A 23,686-nucleotide genomic window follows, 5' to 3' on the forward strand; every position below is an offset into this window, starting at 1 on the left:
AGACATTCTCTCTATCCTGGAATTAAATAGTTATAATGAAATATCGTGCATTGATATTTTTAGATTCTTTTGTGATTGCGGTGCCGGAACGTTGAGCAATCAGTGCCAGCTGCAGGGTGAGCCTACGCAAGATACGGATACGTTATACGATAGCGCGGCGCCCATGGAATCGCATACACTTATGGTCAACTAGGAACTAACCTAAAATAATTAAACAATCAAACAATTGTTAGAGCCGTAAGTCCAATAATATCGCGAGCAGATGCAGTAATCTGCTGCCGAGTTCTTTATTATAATATATTATCTTTCCTTTAATCTCTTCGTATATACATGCCATCATATACATATAATTGTTATACTCTCAAAGATTCCTATTTATTGCAAAGATATTTTGTTATTGTTAATACGTCATGTTACGCAATATTCTCTGACGATATCATAATACTTTGTTTTTATTTTTCATCATAGAGATCATCATTTCTATCTTTTGTATTGTCATTTGTTATACTTTTCCTTCTCTCTTTTATCTTTTATAAGATTTCAAAAAAATATTTATTCGTTCTCTCATTTATATTCTATCTTGATAAATAATTAACAATAATATTTCTCATGTAATAATTACTATTTTGAATCTGTTATTTCTCTTTTGATCAAACCTTGTCAAAAATGTTTGACAAGAAAAACTTTTTTCCAATTTTAATAAAGAACTCGGCAATCGAGTGTCGCCAAGAAACGGTAGTAATAAAATAACAAAAACCCTCATATGTGTAAGACACAGTATAATATTAGATATATCAAATTATAATTTGAATGTGTAAACAAGGGGAACGCTAGGCTAATCGTAAATCGAACTTTTCACGTGGTCCTTTTTATCGAGGTTCTGCAATCCTTGAAATTATCATATAACGAGAATGCAGTGCCGAAGCATTAAAAAAATGAAGGAGAGAAGGAAAAGAAGCATGTGTATACGCCATAATAAGAACATTTTGACGCTTCGTTAATATATGCTCTAATGAACTTGCTTAAAACTCTAATGAAAGTCGCGCTAACACGTAAAAAAAATAAAACGAATGTAAATTCACACGGTGTGAAACAGTGTATTCGGAATGTAAATTGTGTATATCGAAGCAGTGGTGTTGAATAATGTTGAGAATAGGTAATATACAATTGTATTACCATATATTCTCGCGAGCGGAGAAACATCAATGAAACACAACACAATAAAAAAGACGTAAAGTATATAAATAAGATTTGCACTCGACAGTTAATATAAAACAAGAGACTCTTAGAATTATACCAGTGTATAAAAGAAACGTAAAAGCAATGCGTGTTGAATACGCTTGTCGGAATCTTAAAAGCTAAAAATTTAAACTTGAATCATCGCAACACAAGGAGAAGAGAGAGGAAGGACCGTATAAACCAACGCGTCACGCGATCGTTAACATGCTGACAATTGGACGAATTTGTCGAATATTATGCTGTACAAATCTCGAAGAGGTAAAACGAAGAGTAGAGGAAAGAGGCGAACATGAAGCGGGGGCAAAAAGAAAAAAGAAACCAACAAGACGAAGATCTGCAAGACACACGGAAACACAATGTCTAAAATATGTGATATCTAAAACTCACAACAGGTGGAATATAATCAAAAGGAAAATGAACGTTCTGCTAATTTTTCGATGTAAACATACCTCGATTTAATTATTCGCAGTGATAAATTATATGCGATGGTCCTAAGTTGCTCCCCCCCATCCCCTACGGGCAAAGTGCATAATAAAGACGAAATAAATGTTCAAAATTAAATTAAAATCACGAATAAAAAAAGTGTGTACGTACACGGGAATGTACGGCGATGTGTGTATACCAGTGAGAAAAGCGAAAACGATGAAGAAATTGAGCGTTAGGAAAAAAAATGTACTGTCCGAGGAACAGTTTAAAAAAATAATCTCGAATTTTTCAGAGTAATATCCGATTTTTTTAATTATTACGTTAGTGCGTAAAAGAAATCTAATCGTATTATTGTAACTGTAAAATTTCATCGGGAGTGGTCGCGTGCGCTCTCGTGCGAAAGAAAAAGAAAAGAGGAAGCGCCTATATTAGCGATATAATTTTAGACCGAAAATCAGCTTTATTTACGCATACACGTGGTATACATTTTTAGATAAATAGAGAAGAGAAGAGTGAACTCTATCCTCCGATAGAGGCATTATCATTATCGTGAATTCTGTTTACACGTTTAAAACAATGTGTAATTCGTTATATTATACACGCGTATACATGGTATCTTTTGTATGTCGTCTACAGCGAGAGGCGGCGCGTGAAAATTGCCTTTGAGCTTGCCGACCCGGAAGAGGGTAGTATTATTTACGGTGTCATATTATATGTATGTTATATCGTGACGGAAGAGCTTGTATATATCCAACGACTAGACGCGCTGAATGAAAGAAGGATATAGGCACTTTTCACGCGCTCGCCACACTAGACCTAAAAAGCGAAAATAAAAAAAATGAAAACGCGTATCGCGAATCTTTCGGTTCTTGAGTGATATAACGTACGGTCTGTTGTTTTGTTTATGTATTGTGCATTTTTGACGAACTTCGTGGATCCTTTCTTGTCTGTGACGCTCGAAGCGGAGGAACTGCAGAAGAATGTGGCGATGCGACGGGAAATAATATACAATATTATATTATATATATATATATATTTAATATAAATACATATTGCATTTATTGTGCACTAAATGCGCTCTCGAGTGATTTCTGTTTTTTTTTCTTTTTTTCGTGTTAAAGTTATCGATCGGAGTTACGCCGCTCTCTAAAAATTTGGACGTGATTGGTTGTGAAAATTTATTTCTCAGATCATTGTATAAATTATCGATTGAATTTGAACGCTGGATGTTCTGTGTTATCCTTGAACCGAATCATTTTATTATGTGTACGTGATATGTTGCAGAATTATATGTATATGTAAATATGTTTTTTTTTTTTTCGAGCAGAGTCGAGATACGAAAGAAGAATCGCGTGCACACGCGTTCTTCTCATCTCATTTCTCCGAGGGAGAATAAAACGAAACCCTCGAAAGTATAAATTTATCATTGTCCGTGCGAAGCCGTTATTCCCTCCGAATGCGCGAGGGGAGCATTTTTCTGCGATTTCTACCTCCTCACGCACGCTGAGTAAAGGAATTCCCTGTCATAGCGGAACTGTCACTGTTGCTGCTTATTCAACGATTCGAGAGCACAACGAGAGATTTAAGGAAATTTTAACAATTGTATAACAGCAAAACTTTTTTATTTTGACAAAATAGAAAAGTATCAGTTTGTTTATTATTAAAGCACAGACAATCCACGCGATACAATATTTCTTCTTGAAATATTCCTAATCCTAAAAACGTATCGTTGTACTTTTCGATAACACACACTAGTCAGCCCAGTTCAGTGTTGTGCGTAGATGATTTTAAAATTATCTAGATAAAGATGAGATGAAAATATGTAAATTCATCTTATAGATAAGATCAAGATGATTATGAATTTAAATATATCTAAATAAAAGATAAAATTATATAGCGATTCATCTAGATAATATTATTTTTAAAATTGCTTATATAGGTATAGTTATAAAAAAATGTGAATTATAAAAGGGATTCATACTTTTATTTGTAAGTTTTTATCGCTTACTGCTTAAGTTCTACTACTTAAATATTTGTACGTACTACACCTCTAAAACAAAGTATTTGAATATTATTCTAGATAATTTAAGTAAAGACAATACGTTTTTCATCTAGATGATCATCCATATAATTTTATTTAGATGACAGCAAACACTGGTCTAATTCGTACAACGAGATAATTCGGATTAACAGAATGTTAGATCAGTAGACTCCGTCGTCCGACTCTCTTCTTAATCTGTTCACATAGCGACTAAGGATAGTACACTCGCTGCGACAGTGACAAATTCGGCCGTGTCATCGAATTCCTTTTCTCCATGCACTTTTATAAGTATGTATGTTGAGTAATGTTTGGAGTATACATTGTTTTTGCGCAGCAAACCGTGTATATATGTATGTACAACACGTAGGACGAGGCAGCAACCAAGCGACGAGCGATTCGTGGGCTCGTATAATAACTTCCCAGCTGCTTCCATTCCGCCTGCTCGAGCGTACGCGTTTTACGGCTTACACCCTCGTGACCTAAAATTCCGAAAACAGAAAAAAAACGAGAACAAGGGGAGGAAAAAAGAAGACGAACACGTACATACACGCGTATTAGACGCGTGAGATAGATAAAAAATAGGCTTGCACGAGAAACTTGCAGACATATAGACACAATACACACACACAAACATAATATACCTACCAATGAATGGGTCGAGACTCTCATATTCGGCTACGGCACAATCCCAGTGTTTCTCTGTTTCTAGTTGTTGAATGTATTAGAGATAAGGGACTCGATCGCAATCAGAAGAAAGCGGACCCTTCCTTTTTCCTTCTATCCCTTCTAGGTCCATCCCTTTCCGTTGTGTTTGTCAGTCTCCCCGTTCCGTTATAAGATCGGCTGACGCTAAAACATAGAGCTTCATCTTCATATTCACTCGAAGTGACAAGATCGTCTTTTCGCGCCACGTGTAAAGTCTCGGGAGTGACGAGAACCTTTGTCTTGCAATAAACAAAAATTAATAAAACTGAGAAAGAGTTATTTAAGAATAAAATCGCGCAACATGTACAAGCAGGCTCTGGCCGTGAGAGATGAAAGCGAGTAACATTGATTGATTCGTACGTGTCGTCGAGTTAATCAGATTAGCGCGTTGACAATTAACGTGTTTCGCACAACGTTGAAGCCCCTCAAAATACTAATACGGCAAAATTGTTAATTATCCGGACATTGATTATCCGAAAATCGAGATTTCCTTTCTGATTGGAATCTCAACGAGAGTGAACAAAAATCCAGAGCCAAATAATATACATGTACATGTGTGTGTACAAAATTATATATTTTTGAAAATTTTATTTATATCCATATATCATAAATTCATATATTTATTTTTTTATGTGTAAGATATTTAAAATATCGTAAATATTATTATATAATTATATATACATATTTATTTTAACATTTTTTATATATACACAGATATCTGAAAGATTTTTCTTTTAAGATTGAATTTTTATTTATATTTTATTTATATTATTTTTCTTGTTTAATGAATCTCGTCAATATTTCTCAAAATTTCGCGCAGCTAATATAATCGATGCCATTATATACATCGTTCCTCTACTTTGCATCCGGATAATTAATGTCTTGCTACATACCATACAGGGTTTCACCTTACTGAATCATTGAAATTTAAAATATCCTCGTTACTATAAAAAATGTTTTAGAAATAACCATTTAATTTAGAAGAGGCGAAATTATATTGGGATTATTTATGATCGATGTAGCGCGAAAAAAAAATCAGTAAATCAGCCGAATCCTCGCCTTGATCTATCGGTCGCTTTATCACGAATATCGATAATCAATCACTCCATTCCACGAACTATACTGTCCACCGTTAAACATCGACTCTCGATTTTCCGTCAGCGAGTACTTGCCATTATTACGTTAGTTGCCATAGCTCCGGTGCGGTAGAGAAGCTAGATAGATTAAGAGCACACAAAGAGCGTTTGTTGTGCAAACACACGGATCCGCAGAAAAGTAGAAGTATGTATAATGTAAATATTTAACTTGACCATTATATATATAATTATATATGCATATACATATAATTATATATATATTAATTTTATATATATATATTTATATATATATATATATATATATATATATATATATATATATGTATATATATATATATATATATATACGATTTATTGATTGCACTATTATATAAAAAATATATATTATTGTCGATTATAATTTTTATTTTTTTTATCCTTTATCGTTAATTTACGTATATTTTTTTCCTTTTATCGCGGGACGAAATATGTCTACCCTTGCGCGATTTGCTTTTATAATTATTAAAAAGGGGAAAACGAAGGAAAAAATGGTCAATCATCTCTGTACGATTTAATAAACAATGCTATCAAATAATTATCCCGTGCAAGTGGAATTCGATTAACGAAATAGATTTTTGCAGAGCGAACGAAGCTTTTTCCCGCGTACTGATTCAACAGCAAATTGAAGTTTCTTTTTAAAAGAGAAAAGAGAAAATCGTGATTTATTTATTTATATCGTGATTACTCGTTTAAGATTGCGAGCTTCGTATTTAGCAGCTCTTAAATAACATACATACATATGTTAATTACAAGACTGTATTTTAGCCCTTTCGCGGCTGAGGCGAGATAAGTTAACGATGTTGCATTTCTGTGAAATGTCTAAATTATCATGTTGCATGTGTAATGTCGCAAAGTTGATAATATGAAGGGGCGGTTTTACCCCTTATCATTCATCTACTTACAATTAGATCTCTACAGGGCGATTATTTAAGTGTATTAAGCGCTAATTACACGTCGGATAAATCGTTGCGTAAAAATTTCATGTCAAATTTTTTTTAAATATATGATATATTTATAATTATTGAAATAACTCATCTTTTTCGAAAAAGTCTTAAGAAATGTGTCACAGTCACGAAAGAGTTAATTCTCAATTAATTAAGATAATATATTTCCAATTAAAGATTTCCGAAAAAAACTTCCATAAGCGACTCGCCCGAGGGAGAAAAAATATAATTAGATATAATTTTTTCTCCCTTGTATCTCGTTGACTTTCCTATAGAAGTATCTATTTTTATTAATGCGAGGGAAAAAAACGATTGTTTTCTTTACAGTTTTATGTGGTTGGAAATGGGAATTCTGTGTTGCAATTTTTGAGATCAAAAATATATCGCTATTAAATACGCGAAAATAATACTCATGTTTTCGATGGAACAGCGCGGTATAGTCGTAAGATTCTCTTTTTTCACATCCGCGACATCGAGAATTGAACTCTTCGAAGTTTCGCCGGTTTCAATCTCCGATGACGATGGAATGGGATCGCGATCGCATTGAATTTCAGTCGGATAACAGAAAGAGGAAAGAAGAAAAAAGCTGAAAAAGATAGTTTTTTCGATTACGTTATATATGATTCCTGTATAATTCCGCTATAATTCTCTATATGTATAATATGACCTTAAAATAATTGAAATCTCATATACATCGAGAGAAGTGCTGTAAGTTGTAACTCATTACATAGATATACTGTACATCGTGTTGTATAATAATTAAAGCAGCATGAATTTGCAAGAGTTACGCAAATTTTAGTATGCATTAACATCTTTACGATTATTAACTAATAACAAGAAGGATTTAATTTTTTGCAAAATTCTAGCGCGTTCTTACATTTCTTTGTCAAATAATATCGCTGATTAGTAATTTTTATTACACTGTTCAATCGCAAGGACTGAATGATTAATTAACTCGACGGTGTCTTGATTCGCGAACATTATCCTGAATTATGTTCACGCACGGAAGTATAATTATGTTCGAGGAACATGTAAATGTAAACCTCTCTCTTTTACGCGATAAGAACGTTTCTTACCTTTCACGAGCTACCGAGTCGTGAAAATATCAGAGATTGAAACCGGTTTAATTTTGATAAATCCGAAATTTCAAAGGGGAAACGCGAAAGTTATTTTCTTCCATGTTTTTTTTTTTACAAGAATATAAAATTACGGTAATTAAATTACGGATATAAAATAATTATTATTACGTGACGCAGAAAGTTGGAAACTCGCCGAAAAATCATCCTACTTTCGCTTTTAATAATAATGTATATAATGTTCAAAACTGTAAATATGCAAACAATTATGCGTTGCATAAGTAATCTTTATTAAGAAATTTTTTTAATAAACAGGCACAGTACGTACAGCTTGCTTTTTCCGCCTTAAAGAGTAACATTCAAAGGAAAAATATAATTATACTTATTCCTTGTAGTTTGTTTTATATTGAAGAAAATTCCAGCTTTTAAAATACGTTTTTACCATTTTTACAGAACTTTGACATTAAAGTTATAAAAAGACTTTTAATGTGAATTAAATAGATCTTCGATCGGAGATATACTTTATATAAAACATTACAATATTATATACGAAAAGTATAATAATTTACAGCGAAAGCGATAATCTACTGATTAATGAAATAGAAGATAACGAGTAATTTCCGGTTAAGATTTATTAATTAATTTTCTAATAAAGTTTATATACGAAAAGATAAAGGCGGGAAGGGAGGAGAAAAGGGGTAGAAACTGTTTATTACTATTTTCACGTTTATTACACAAGGGAAAGAGGGTGCGGAAACTATTACCTGCCACTTTTTCGCATTTATCGCATTGTGAGGGAGTGAACGAGTGTTTCGCGATACAGTGAATGTAAATCGATGGTAATTTAATTGAGCTTAAACGCAGTGCCAGCCCGTTTTAACTCTCCGATGCACTTTTAGCAAGACGGAAATCGCGCATTTTTTGGTATTGTCGATTGTGTATTACAGATATTCACATTTCGCATTTACTGGAATTTTTAAAAGTGTGAAAATTTCATTCGCGTACAATCATACGGAAGTGAAAGCATCAGAAATGGAGGAAAATAGTAGCTACAAAAATTTTTTGGAAAACTTGTGCAAAAATCTAAATCTGCGAAACGTATGTTAAAAATAATATATTTTTTTATTCGCGATTTCCCCATATAGAATGATGTTTATGTCAAGCAGGATTGGGTAATAACTAGTGAATTAGTTAAAAGTTAAAAAAACAATTTTAACTTCAACTAGTTATTTTTAATCTTAATCTTATTAACTTTTTTCCTAAGTTAAATTTTTCTTATCTCTGAATACTATTATTGTTTTTTATAAGTTATAAATGTATTATTTTTAAATTAAAGTATTATTAATTTTTATGTTTATTTGTCATCAATTGTAATTACCAAAAAATATATTTCTATATAAAAATCAAAATTTCTTTGTTATTTGTTATTATAAATTTTAAAAGAATTAACAAACAAAATTCTAATTTAATATAAATAATGTTTTTAAAAATTAACTGTTGATTTAACTTCAATTAATTTAATCTTAACTTTAACTGAGTTAATTTTTTGTACATGCAACTTTTAACTTAATTAAATTAATTTTACAAGCAACTAACTTTAAAACTTAACTTAGTTTTAAAAAATCATTAACTTACATCCAACCTTGATGTCAAGTTAATCGATTGCTTCTCGCATTTCGACACATAATAATTAGCTCTAACGTTGTCAGCGGACAATGCAGGACTTTGCGGTTTATTTAGGCATCGCGAAAGGCTTCCTATTGACGCGAATTATATTATGGTGGAGCTTTGTACGGTTTAAGACGAAGAACGTAATCCGCCGTAACGAATTTCCCATAAATCCGCGTTTGACGTAATCCACGTTCCATGCTCTTCCTTTGTTTCCGCTAAGACTTTCCGCTTTGACTTAGGGAAGGTCTGGTCTACAATAAGTCGTATGTCGCAGTCGGATGTCGGAACGTAAGCGATGGTCCAATGAGAAAATTTCTTTTTGGAAAACAAAATTTCCTCATTAGACCATCGCTTACATTCCGACTGCGACATACGACGTATTGTAGAACAAGCCTTAGGGAAGGCCTGGTCTACAATAAGTTGGATGTCGGAACGGAAGCGATAGTCGTAAGCAATGAGAAAATTTCTTTTTGGAAAACAAAATTTCCTCATTAGACCATCGCTTACATTCCGACTGCGACATACGACGTATTGTAGAACAAGCCTTAGGGAAGGCCTGGTCTACAATAAGTCGGATGTCAGAACGGAAGCGATAGTCGTAAGCAATGAGAAAATTTCTTTTTGGAAAACAAAATTTCCTCATTAGATCATCGCTTATGTTCCGACATCGACTACGACATACGACTTATTGTAGACCAGGCCGAATTGATGAGACGCGCGGATAATTACACGAGTCTGTTGCATCATCGTTGATTTAATTGGCTATCAGAGGAGGGCTCTGTCGAGCATTTTTCATTCTCTTCCTCGGTATAATGCAACCGTGGAATGAGACAGCTGAAAATCGCTAATCGGAGTCAGTTAGCCCAGATCGACCGTTCGCATATCCACGTCAATTAGTAACGCTCGCCGTGATTAATTGTACACTGCATCCGCTCTGCCTTAAATGTACACAGTGTCCTGGATCCTATGTACATCCAAGAAAGTCGTCTCTTTTTCCTCTCTCTATACTTATTTATTTTTCATTTTTTATTCTAAAATTGATTTTCACTTAACTGAAAACGTCTTCATTCAAATCCTGCTGGTTTATAGATGACAGGCGATTTCTTAGCTTACTTCTTATGTTTCCAAGAAATCGCGCAACTATAGGACGATGATCGGTGCGTTTAACGTTTAAGGACTCCGTTGGACAGTCGAGGTGGTTAGGTTCTCACTTTTCTATCTTCATCGCACAGCTGAAATGTCACATCGTGTGTGTGCATGTGCATGTGAGCGTGTGTGTGTGTGTGTGTAGGGCAGGTATATAATTCTTCAGTCTAGAGACACACGCGAATTGTTAACGAGAGTTAGTTGGTCAGTCGGTCAAGCGCGATTTAACAAAGTTTTCTTTATTCATCGGCGCGTTATACGAATGTATCTATAATATGTGGCTATAAATCGGGACAGAGGGCTCGAGAACTCGAAATAACTTCATCAGAGCTGCATGCGGCTCTCACGGCCACTTGCTACGTTGGTCAATTATTAAACTACGGTCTACTAACGTGAGCGCTCCCTGTTTACCTCCTATACGGAATGATTCTTAATTGTATATGCGCGCGTTCGATGGAAACATGATTATCTAAAGGGAAAGAGAGATTAATAGACGCGAGCGATCGAAAAGTCCGTCACAAACAAATTCTAAAATTTAAACTACACACAGAGAGAATTCTTAATAGCGCAACATATCCGAAAGATCTTTAGAGAACATTCAAACATCCTGCATGAAGATGTTCTTTCAACGTCTTCAGGATATGTGTGCTGTTGAGGAATTTTCTCTTCAAATTTACCCCGAAAATCACGGTAATCATGGGACAATATGGTATTGGAAGAATTTTATAAGAATTTCTCTGATTAATAGCTATACCACAATAAGATATAAAATACGATTCGATTAATTTTACTATGTACATATTAATATTTTTTACTGCGGTAAATATTAATCGGAGAAAGCTCTCTTCGTGTATGATTAAACTAAATGAAAATAATAATTCATCGTTAATTTTTTTTAAATAAAAAAAATATATATATGTATATGTGACAAAGAAAAAGAGAGAGAGACTCGTCGTACATCTTCCATAGACCTATAGCATGTAAGACATAGCACAAGCTCGGTTTTTAAATGATACATGAAACTCGATCTTCGCTCGCTTCTGGAATGTTTCTCATGTTTTTATCGATCATCCTGTTAGACGTACAATCTACACACAGTTAATTAACCAAGACTGTCGGTGCGATCGATCCTAAGCGGCTTTTCCGGCGCGGCGAGAGAGAGAGAGAGAGAGACTTAAAGTGCTAAAGCGCGAAGCGATTTCGATTTGGGAGTGCGGCGAACCCCTCGGAATAACACAGGAATTGATTGCAACGCGCCCGAGTCCTCCTGCGTTGCATAAATAAATCGATCCGTACGCGAAAGAGAGAAGCTTTAGCTGTACGCCCCGATTTTCTATACAAAATGGATTCTAAACGAGAGTATATGTATGCACGCGCGGAAACGCGATTGTGGATCTTATACAATTGGAAAAGAATACAATATAATCCCAAGTAGCAAAGTGCATAACGTCATTAAATGTCAAAATGATACCTGCATACACAAAAGCAAGGAAGGAGGGTGTCGAGGAGGATCGATTAATCGACGATTTCAATGTACGGGAAAAAATATCCTTTGCTCTTTTCCGCGAGAGATTTATTTTTAGCGACAGCGTAAAAAAAGAAGAAAAAATCAAAAACTGCCGACTTTTCGATCCTCCCCTCGAGAATCGAACTCCGATTCTCTTTCGGAGCGTGATATTCTCGCGCGATTCGATTCGAATAAACGTTTGACGCCGAACAAAGGGCCTACTCGACGGACAAGAAGGGAGTGAGAGGAAGGGAAGACAAGTTGCTTTCAAGTGCACCGAACTTGACGTTATGCGAAGATATCGGGTCCTTCCGCGAGTGCATCCGCGAGTGCATCCGCGAGTGCATCCGCTCGCGACGATTCACGACGAGAGAACCGTGCATTAAAGTGTACAATACAAATATACAAATACATATGTATGTGTGTGCGTGTGCGTGTGTGTATGTGTGCGTGAGTATGTGTATACGGCCGAAATAAAGGGAGTAACGCGATTAATGTTTCACTTCGTCAGCCTCGTCCATTTACACAAAATGCGCGACACGGAGACGCTTTTCGCGCCTCTTTTAAGGATCGAGAGCACCTCTAAAAAAGGGACAACGATAGGACTGAGGCTTCGAAAGAGCCTCGACGAGGTGTCAATATTTTCTTGTACAATATATCGAGTCTTGCGCGGCGTTTGAATTGTACATTAAATATTTAGCGAGGAAAATAAATATTTAAGACGATACTATATATATAAGATAGAGTTAGGTGGTCAATTTGATGCCATTAATATAGGTTTCCAAATGTAGGAAAAAAAAAAGTTATTTTTCCACGTTTTAGTAATCATTTTTACTTTTATTATTTCGTATACTTGTTCGATAAATTTGTTTCTAATTCGGTATAAAATTTCGATGTTTTTGTAGGAGACATATAATCGATGAAATTATTATCATCGTTGAATATGGTTGTATCATATTGTATTATATTGATAGCTGGCGTGTCACGTTACGTTGATGATATTTACGTAAAATCGCAGCTAATTGCTTTCGATCGATCCTTATCTGGTCCAGAAAGTTTCCCGCCCAAAAATAGCCGAAATATAACGATCCTACGAGCGTGTCCAACGTGCACCATTAAACACACAGGTTAATTAACCATGGTTCGCGACACATAAAAGCCGACCGCATCGCTTTTACGCTCGGCTTAATAGAATTACCTGTCCACACTCGCGTTAGACAGTTATAAGACTAGACGAAGGAGAAGACGGAAAAGTCACATACACAGAGTGTGTCTGAATAAGTGCGAAACATTTTAGATGATTCTTTGTAAAAAATTAAAGGCGGTTTCTTGTATAAACATATACTTTTATTCTTGCTTAATAACGCGCGCGTATTTTATTTTTTTTCTTAAAAACTATTGATTTTAGGAAAAAAATAAAAGACATAAAAAAGTTCCTAAAGGAATCAAACTTTCTAACGCGTATTTTTAGATGATCATATTCCGGTCCGTTAAAAAGTTGTGATAAAAAATTAAATAGGGGTTGTTAATTTCATTCTCCTATAACGCTACAGGAAGATCAAAAAAATATTAACAAATATCCATTTTATGGTGAAAAATCCACCATTAATTTGTCTGAAATTTGAGAAAGACATATCCCTCTTCAGAAAAGTGTAAACTCCTCAAGGAGGGATATAAAAAAAATTCCCTTATAATTTTCGACAAAGAATCATCTCCTAAAATTTTTCGCATTTGTTCACCCTGTATAAAGCTGGGGACACAAAGGGTGTTTAAAGTGCGGAAAAACCTTGACCCTATCACCATAAATCATTTTCGAGCGTTTACTCGGCCGTCGTAAGAGATCTTACCGGGGCGCGACGACGTTAAATTGACTTATTTAAGGGCGCCTAATGACGCGTACGCTCGCGAAGAAATAAGGGAGGAACTAAAGTTCGAAGCAAAAAAGAAAAAAAAAACGCAAAACGGCCGAGCAGCCTCCCTTTAACAGGTGACGATCGGACCGGATCAAACCCTGTCGCGTTTGTGTATTATAAATGAAAAATGCACGAGAATTTACGACGTACGTCATGTGTCTCCGCTGTACTCTAATGGCAAAACGCGATATCGATAACGCTCTAAACGTTAAGTACCTAAACCGACACACCGTTTAAGCCGTATCCAACTCGTAAATCTCAACTCTAGCTGCACCAAGTGCCATAGTCCATAGGTACACGATTACGTAGAACTCTGTATAGCGTCAGCAGCTAATCGCGAGAGAAAACGCGCGCGATAGAAAGAGAGAGAGAGAGAGAGAGAGAGAGAGTCAGTTATTAATTATGCAAGCAATTAATTAATTCTACGATTATTACGACTGCACACAGAGTGAAAGAGAGAGAGAAAATTTAAGAGTGAGAGAGAGAAAGTGCACAGTGTGAATGATTAAGAGGAAAGAAGCAGGTATGAAAGCAAGAGATGACGTTCTCGAATGTCTATTACAGACACCAATGCGACAATATACACGTTGAGATTGATTGATTTCCGGTTCACCTGGTCGCCTCGGTTAATTATGCCACACACCTGGTACACCATCCGTTTACTGTACATTATTCGCCGGTTTATTTTTCGACGCCGTTAGTATGGGATTAGATTTGCCGCTTCCACCCCTGACTCGCGAGCTACTTTAAAATAGCGGTGGTGGAATTTATGAGGAAAAGAAAAAAGAGAGTGTGTGTGTGTGTGTGTGTATGTGAGAGCGAGAGAGGGAGAAATAGAGAAGCGTGGAAATATATAGAACTTGCGAATGGAAACGAGACGATGGCGCGTGACGTTTTTGCGAGACATTATCGAAACACTTGAAACTGTAGTAACACAAGTCGCAATTGTATGTTGTAAACATTACTATTTCAAATATAATGCTATTATTAACAGAACATTGCAGGTATGGGTTTTGCATCATTTCTATCTAACTCTATCAAACTCCGTCGATAGTTATATAAAATCCATGTTACGTAAAAGAAATTCAACTCGCTGATGTTCGTAATAGCATGTTGCGATTAAATCCTACGTTTTATAGGTCGACTAACGAACCGATTTTTTTTTTAACAGCTACCCTTTTTAAAACTTAATTGACGTTGAGACAAATGAGAAATAAATCATTTGCTTTATTTTTATTTTATTTTTTTTAACATTCCGTCCTTTCGTGTTTTGGACTAGCTTTAAATATTCTTGGATCTTTTTTTAGAAAAATTAACGAGATAAAATCATATTTGGTTTTCTTTGCATTGTTTTTCATGTGCAGTTAATAAACGAGATGTGAGATTATATTCGGCGATATTTCTGCGCTATAAATTTTTTATTCAATTCAAAAGTGATCTTTCCTCAATATGTCAGCACGTTAATTTTCTTAGAATTATAAATAAAAGCTGCGTTACATTTTTCGAAATAAATTTAATTTTATAAAATCTCTTTGATTTAATTTTAGAAACAGATTTCTCTTTAATATAATTTTAATCTACAGAAATATTTAAAATTAAATGTTAAAAATTTGCAATAATAAATTCTGATCTTTCACTAAGAAAAATGCAATTTTAAATTTTTTATTAAACTTTAAATTTTTATACCGACATCCTTGTAAATAAGATAATGCTTTACATATTTAGTCTTGCCAATCTTTTCGTAAAAACACTCAATTTTTAGTCTTATTAATAAAATAATTGCATCGCAAATTACGAGCGCGAAATAAATGTCAATGAAAATAAATGCATCGATCGAGGAGAGGAAAATAAATATGGACCGGCGCCAGATAAAGGCTTGCGGGATCACAAAGGTATACCTTGACGTAGATTTTATTCTTCGCCCAGAAATGCGTGGTTCGTGTGTCGCGCGTATAAATATGCATACGCTAATTTTATTCGTTGTAATAAAGATTTATGCTATTTTTACGTCTGGCACAATGCGTCGCGCTAGGGATATATTTTTATTTGACGAGCGTACATTACTGAATATATATAGTGCAGAGCTGAGAAAAAAATTAAGTGCAGACTATATTTAAAAAACTCTTCCAAGAATTAAAAATAAAATTTATGTGCGCGAAAAACTGATTAGAATAGACGCCTGTGATTCGGTGAATATTTTTAAAATATAAATGACCGGTTTAAATAATAAAACGTCAATTTTTTTTATTTATTTATACGGACGAAGCACGGAGAAATACTGAGTATTTATCAAAAAATATTGACGAGAGAGTTATGAAAATACTGACTCGATAAATACAAGCGTTACTCAAATAATAAACCTCTACTGATACCGCTGATCTATCCCTTTGTTGTGACGAGAGGAAATAAATTTCAAAATATTTTTCTATATACATCGAGAGCGATGAGTGTCATTACGGCTATCGATTTTCCTCTCATCCCAAATTCATCGACAAAATTTTGACGCACAATAATCAAAGATAATTACGGGATACATATAATGAAAAAGAGGATCGAAATAACTATATATACATATATATTTTTTTTTTTTACGGACATCTTGTTAGAAACTACGCGCGAACAACGATAAACATGCGAGTTCGTCCCTCGAAGGAACTCGGGGCATTTTTAATTACGCCTAAACGCGTGAAAAAAAAAAGGAAAAAATACCGGTGAAAAATGCTCGACCCATATTTACGAGAGAGGAAGAGAGAAAGAGAGAGATGCCGTTTCCGACCACGGAAGAAAATAAGTAAAAATAACGGGGCAAGAGAGTGTAAAGGCCGCACTCGAGGCGCACGCAAAGGTTGATTACGAGCGGAACCAAGCGAGTATCCAGGCATCAAATCCTTCTGCATAATTCCGCGCCCTGTCATCCGCCGTAGATATAACGCGACCGGAAGTGAGCCCCGTCCCGAGTAAAGCCACCCCGCTTTCTTTTCAGCGTCTTATTCGCGTCGCTACCGATGGAATAAAACTCGCTTTTCGCGTTAAAGCGAAATGAAATTTAGAGAAGCACCGATACATAGTAAATGTATATATCTGGAGGAAAAATAAAATCCAAAAGAATTTTTTGTTCCTTTTTTTTTCCTTGCATTCGCGCTCTTTGATCTCGCGACGATCAATATTTAGAGAGCGAGATTAATATCTATCTCAATATTTAGTTAAACATTTATTAATATCTCGATATTGGATATTGATTTCGCGGTCTGCGAATGTGTGTTCTATTTATTCAGTTATATCTCATATTCATATACGCGTGCCTGGAAAAGACGACGGCGCATATAGGTGAATTTAATGAAGCCTCCCCGAATGTAACAAAGATATATACGTATCGTACCATTTCGTCAGTAATATAATTAAAGCGATAATAAGAGACTTATAGTAATCCTAAATTAGTCATAGTCGCGCGGTTCGATTTATACTATCACATATATGCTTATATATTATGGAATAGTCATCGCAAAGTGTAATTGCACGATGTCAAACTATATAGCGTCGCTTAAATATACCTCGTCTTCTCTCTCTCTCTCTCTTGCGTTTTCAGCGACGACCTGAAATTGCGGTATATAAATTGCCGCATAGAAAGAAGGAAGGAAGGAAAAGAAGAGAGAGAAAGTGCGAGACGGAGAGAGAGAAAGCGGCGCTTATATCCTCGAATTCAATTACACATGAATACCCAGCAGGCATGAATATTTTCTGCAACGACGTTGCAGACAGGCCTCGTCTTGGCCAAGCGCATAACCGGCGATGAATCCGATCGATCGGACTCGCTGACCAACCCCCTGCCGCGTGTACGTGTGTATGTGTGTGTGTGTGTGTTACCCTCCCGCGCGATCCTCCGGATCTATCGAGTGCGGATATCCGCAGCGGCGCAAAATTGCGGCCTGCTAGTAATTACGTCGCCCTTTCTCGCCGGATTTTCGGGCCGGTTCCCTACTGTCGTGAAAATGTTCACGAGGGTTCACGAGGGTTCGCAACCCGTTCATCGGAACGCGCGCGGCAGCGAACCACCGTGTGTGCCGCATGAAAAAGAGATCAGTACAATGCGCATCATTATCCACGCGAGAGGGGAGGGGGGGGGGAGAGGCGGAGAGATCGCCCCCGGATCGATCCGCAATGTAATTTTGCGAAAAGAAGCGTGCCAAGGGCCGCGCGTTCTCGTTCGCCGCGCGCGACGCGAGAGAGCCGGGTCGACGTTCCATCGGCATTCCGCGGCATTGTTGAATTTGTCGCGGTCGTCAACACCGATTGACACGATTCCCTTCCCTCCATTTGACGTATTTCCTCTACCCTCTGTTCTCTCTTTTTTTTTTTTTTTTTTTTTTCATTACGTTTTATCCCCCGCGCGCGCGTCACATTCCAACCGGGTAATTTAATTTAATTTCGTCTTATTTGATTTAATATCATTTTATTTTATACGCATAAAATAGGATATATTTTATGCATGGGTATGATTTTTTTTCCGAGGGGAGGGGGGGGGCATGATTAAAATTTTTTTTGTTTTTTATTTTTTGTTCTTTCTCCATTCTTTTAGATTTAATTTTTATTTTATTTTTATTTTAATTTTTTTAATATTAAATATGCAAGTAAACTCCAGAGTTTATTCAAAAGGAGAGCAAATGATTAATTATTTTACAAATTCCAAGGGGGAACAAATCCCCCCTCTTACCTTCCCTATGATTATATTAATGACAATGTATATAAATATGTAAATGACAAATTTTACTATGTACATAGTATATTAATCGAACATATTTTACATCTTATCGTGGTAGATATTAATTTTTTTATTATCCCACGATTATCATGATTTTCAGAGTTTAAATAAGAGAAAGTTCTCTATGTGTTTATATTTATATAAGAATCGAATAAAAAAATAGGGCAGAACAAACTAAAATAAAAACTATTAAATAATAAACAAAAGATCGATTTAAAACATTTGTTTTACTTCTCATCTTATTTTAGTTTAGTCTAGTTCAATTTTTTATTTCCTTGCATTTTAATTTTTTAATCTGTTTTGTCCTACTTTTGATTCGATCCTATTTGATTTCCCTATTTTTATTCTACTCCACCTCTGATAAAAAGAGAGAAAGAATTATCATCTTCGCGACGCATTATTATATTCGAATACAACAAAACATCGATTAACGCGGCAATAAAATTAGTTACATTTTTATAGTCGCACGTCGATCGCGCACATTTTTTGCATTTCTCGCTATATACGGATCGCATATATACGAGAAGCATTTCTCTGTCATTTAACAATGTTAATTTGCGCAAACGCAATCGTCGTTTAATTCATCTATATCACGTAATTATTCTCGCGCTAACGAATTTGTTCTCCCACCCTCCTTTCTCTCTCTCTCTCTCTCGCTCGCTCTTTTGTCCTCCCTCCGGTTTACATCGAACAACGAAATGACGAGTGGAATCCCTTGAAAAAAGAGATCCGGTCTTGAATTCGACACTTCCGGATACACGGGGTGACGGTGGCGTTAACGATCGCCCTGCGGAAACGCCCAAAGGCGACGGGAGGCCGCATTTCGAATCTAACGCGCACGCATGCACTCGCACGCACTCTCATACGGGCAGGCGGTGCACTCGCGCACTCACACGCGACACTCGCCGCCGCCGCCGCCGGTTTTCGTTTGACACGCGCGCATCCGCCACGCATATCGTAACGCCACGAATATCGCGTAGAGGTGAAATGGGTCGAAATGGACCGGGTAACAAGTCGAAATGCGGCTGGGTAGACAGGTCAATTCACGAGCGGTTTCGTCTCGCCCACATGCTCCCGCAGTTGAGCCGAACTGTCAGAGAGAAGGGTGCATATAACGTTTATACTCCGGCGTATATCGCTTACGTTCACATTCTCGCGAAACTGAGCATTAATATCGGGCCGCGTCGCATTGAGATTGAAAAAAAAATGAATTTTTCTTCTTTTTTTCTTTTAGAATTTGCATTTTAATTGCGCAGCTAATTATAGAGCTTAATGCTGAATTCTTCTCCCTCCCCAGCGGAGAAGGGATTAAGGAGTTATCAATGAGAGTTGCACTCGCGCGAGAAAATTTTGACACGGACGCAGACAATCGTAAAGTCAATATTATCGGCAACGCGCCGGCTGTTTAATGCGACATAAATATTGACGCGGATAATTAATATTAATCATTTTCGTGTTACGCGATGCACTTTCGCTTATTGAATATTTAATGCGTTATGTGATAAATGCAGCCGCGTGCAAGAACGACGGATTTTTTTTATTTGTATTTTCGATCGTTCGTGATTACGTTAAGAAATTTACATCTGTAATCGTCGAAATTTCCATTATTTGCACATATTTTTGCTGAATAATTTTCAAATTAATGTCTTTTCTATTTTACCTGATATATAAATTCGATTCAAAAAGCAACAGTAAACATTGGATTTGCATCTTACAATGAAAATCCCCTATAAAGTGCTACAAATACTGGAATACGATGAAGAAAACTTGTTCTCCTCTCTCGGATATAACTCTCGTTATTCAACCCCCATATTCAAATCTCCTTCCAAGCAGATATAATATAGAATAAGAACATTATTGATATTGAGAATAAATGCCATCCGGCAGTTTGAGGGCCACCCTAGCCAGCCAAATATTGAGCCACCCCTGATTTCCGCCCCCGACATCGTCTGCTCCCGACATATCTTCACAAAGAAAGTTGCAACCCTTCGCGTCACGCTTTCTTACATGTCTATATAAAATGTTGTAAATGATTTCTACATCTCAGGTGATCCTTTATGATGATAAAATTTTCACAACATCTAACCGCAATATCAGAATCCGCTTATTTTTGCATACACGTCCTAAATTTCAATCTGACATTATTCAATTAGCGAGAAAAGAGAGAAGATTTGAATATCGTTTCAATAGTTGAATTTGAATGCAACATTAATGATTTAAAACGAAATTTATTAAAAAATTTATACGATCCAAAATGAATATTTCATTCAATATTCCAACTCTTTTTTATATGGAGATTTAGTGTACATAATCCGCATTTTTTAAAATGTAATTATATTGCTGTAAATGTTTAATTGTTGCTTGCAACTTTTACTTTAGCCTGCAAATAGGCTTCCTTCTTTCTCGCAATTGCCTAACTTAGTTTGAGTTAAATTAAACTTTAGATGATGCAAAAAGAAACTCGCGCATTAATGTTATCGGTTTGCAGTACAAAATAATCGAATTTCTATGAATACAAAAATTATATTTAGAAATGTCATCTAGTTTATTAACAATGTATAGACATTTTCAAGCATTCAAACGGAGGAAATTGTATTAAAATCAATCGAGCAATCGTGAGCTCTCAGGCATCGAACTAGGATAACTCTCGAAAAACATGCGACGTTATATCGAACATTATAAAAATAAACTAGCAATTTTTTCCCTCAACCGTCAAGCGGAGCAGAATAAATAATAATTAAGCATATATTTTTATATACATATATAATCTTCACGCTGATATATTTGCGACGAGTTTAGAATCTAGAGCAGAATCCTCGAATATAGCTCACGCGATGTTGAGAAGTAATGATGAGCTATATTATTTAATAGTTAAGAAAGACATGTTTATTTAATATTAAACAAAAAATCGAGACACGGGATTATGAATAATCTCGCGGACAACTTGCTCTGCCTGGCGCGTATAAATTATTGGCAGTTTTCTGCTAATTAGATCTTTCAATTTAGCGCTCCGCAAATTCTATCTCGCAAACGATATTTCATTACTCTACGCGAGTTGCCGTTTGACAGGAGATCGAAAAATTCCACCCTCTCCACTCGTATGAAGATCGTAATAGCGCAGGCGGGTGTCACGTTGCGTGTGATTCGATACACGTTGCCTCACGAACGAGAACAAAAATTTTCTCGTTCGTTCGTTCGTTCGCTCGTGACGTAATAACGCGCTAGCGGAGGTGTCGTATTATATACGCCCCTGCGTCTATCGCCCACCCCTAAACGCATCGTGACTTCCCTCGGTAAAGGCGAGACTATTACCGCTATAAAAGGCTGGATTAAATAGCGGAAGGAAAAATCTTGGCTTCCAGAACATTGGAGGATCGCGATGCCGATTTTTTCCAGCTGGAAACACCGCAGTTGTATGTATATGCGTTATCTTTCCCGTAACACTTGGTCTTTCCCGTATAATATCTCGTAAGACCAGAATGATCCGGTCATTTTAAGCGAATCGCTAAATACAGGGTGGCTATTGTCGAATTGACGCCCCAAGTACTTGATGTAGAAAAATGACTTTGACTTATTGTTAGATTAGGACTTTTAATACGTTTGTTAAACGGAGAACTCGAGTTTATTATCCTTGGTAAAATTGACAGGCCGTGATCTCGTAATTGGTAAATCTTGCATATAAAATTTCCCAACTCTTGCTTCAAACTTTGAAAATTTATTGATTAATAAATTGCCACTTGATTTCTTAATTAATCTTTTAACGAAAACTTGACCCAGGTTTCTAGCAGCTTTCGAAATTTTTTCCAGTTTCATAAACATTTCTTAATTAAAGTTACCTCAACTAAAAATTAATAGGGAAATATATAATAAATTATTATATATATATATATATTTATTAGTTTTTTTTTATATATTTTGTATAATATTTTATATAATAAATTATTATATATTTTTCACTAGTTTTTATATAAATCTGCGTGTTTGAATTTTCAAGGCTATAAGCCCGGCAACTTTGTTTTCAGCATAAATTTTCGCGAAAGGAAAGGTTGCTCTCGAATTTGTCGAAAATACGCTTCTCAAGTTTGACGTAAACTTTATGAAACACCCCGTATACCGTGTAGGTCCCGGTGCCTCCAATTTGTTTTCTCATGAATACTTTCCTCCGATCCTGGCGACGGCGTGAATGCACCGTTCGCGCAGTCGCACTCGCGAGAGATACAGACAGCCGCCAGGAAAGTCTGCGAATCTACATTCCGGGGTAAGTCTTTGCCACCCTCTATTTTACACATCCGTTAATTTTGCTCATTCGTGTAAAAAAAGATTAAAATATTAATAAAATATTTTCTAAAGATGAGTGACACAAATAATATTAAAAGATGACTTTGTAACGTGAAAATTTATAAACATGATAAAAATTTGTTAAAAATATATTAATATAGAATTTTGTGTGAAATAATAAAAATATGTATATTATAAAAATATAAATAGCAATAAGAAGTAAAAAGATTCATCCACGTAGTAAAAAAAAATCCAATAATTTAGAGAGAGGAATTTTTAAAAATCTTCGCAGACGATCTTTGCAAAAATTATCGGAACACAGAATAGACAATAATTACGATCTATTTTCCACCCAATTTTCCATACTTTAATCCGCCAATTAGACCACAATTTTAACTTCACAATCTATTATTCAATTCGAAGGAATATAAATAATCGAATAATATAGTTCGCGCGTTATCGCCGCTTAATTCAATTTAACTCCACTTCGGAGTTTAATATCGATATCGCATTCGAACATAAAATATTAATCATTGAAATTTGCATCTCAAATATATATATATATATTAAAACATATTAATATATATTAAAACATCCCTCGTATCTGTGATAAACAAATTTTTTCAACCTCCCTGAAATAAAATAATATAATTAAAAGATGGCTTTGTAAATTAAAAAATTCAACAAATTCGTAATATAGAATTTTTGTCCGAAAAAAATCTATAATTTGAATCTTCCAAGGTTTCTTGGAAATGCGACTCTCGGACGATCGCGCACCCTCGGGACAGTCGGCCCTGGGCGGCGGCACGTTCTCCACCACCTTCGCCACCACCGCCTTCCGTACG

General features: G+C 35.6%; 1 protein-coding gene across 1 annotated transcript in view; it reads left to right on the forward strand.

Moving 5' to 3' along the window:
* Nucleotides 1–14,800, forward strand: part of FBXO11 (F-box protein 11) — a 24,714-nt gene extending 9,914 nt beyond the window's left edge. Inside the window, exon 8 of the mRNA XM_029316254.2 lies at nucleotides 64–14,800. Within this exon, the coding sequence (XP_029172087.1) occupies nucleotides 64–193 (130 nt within the window). The 3' untranslated portion in view covers nucleotides 194–14,800. The remainder of the gene's footprint in view (nucleotides 1–63) is intronic.
* Nucleotides 14,801–23,686: the final 8,886 nt, after the last annotated feature.

Source organism: Nylanderia fulva, unplaced genomic scaffold (assembly GCF_048542155.1).
Source record: "Nylanderia fulva isolate GAGA-0341 unplaced genomic scaffold, ASM4854215v1 Scaffold6, whole genome shotgun sequence".
In the NCBI taxonomy this organism is placed as follows: domain Eukaryota; kingdom Metazoa; phylum Arthropoda; class Insecta; order Hymenoptera; family Formicidae; genus Nylanderia; species Nylanderia fulva.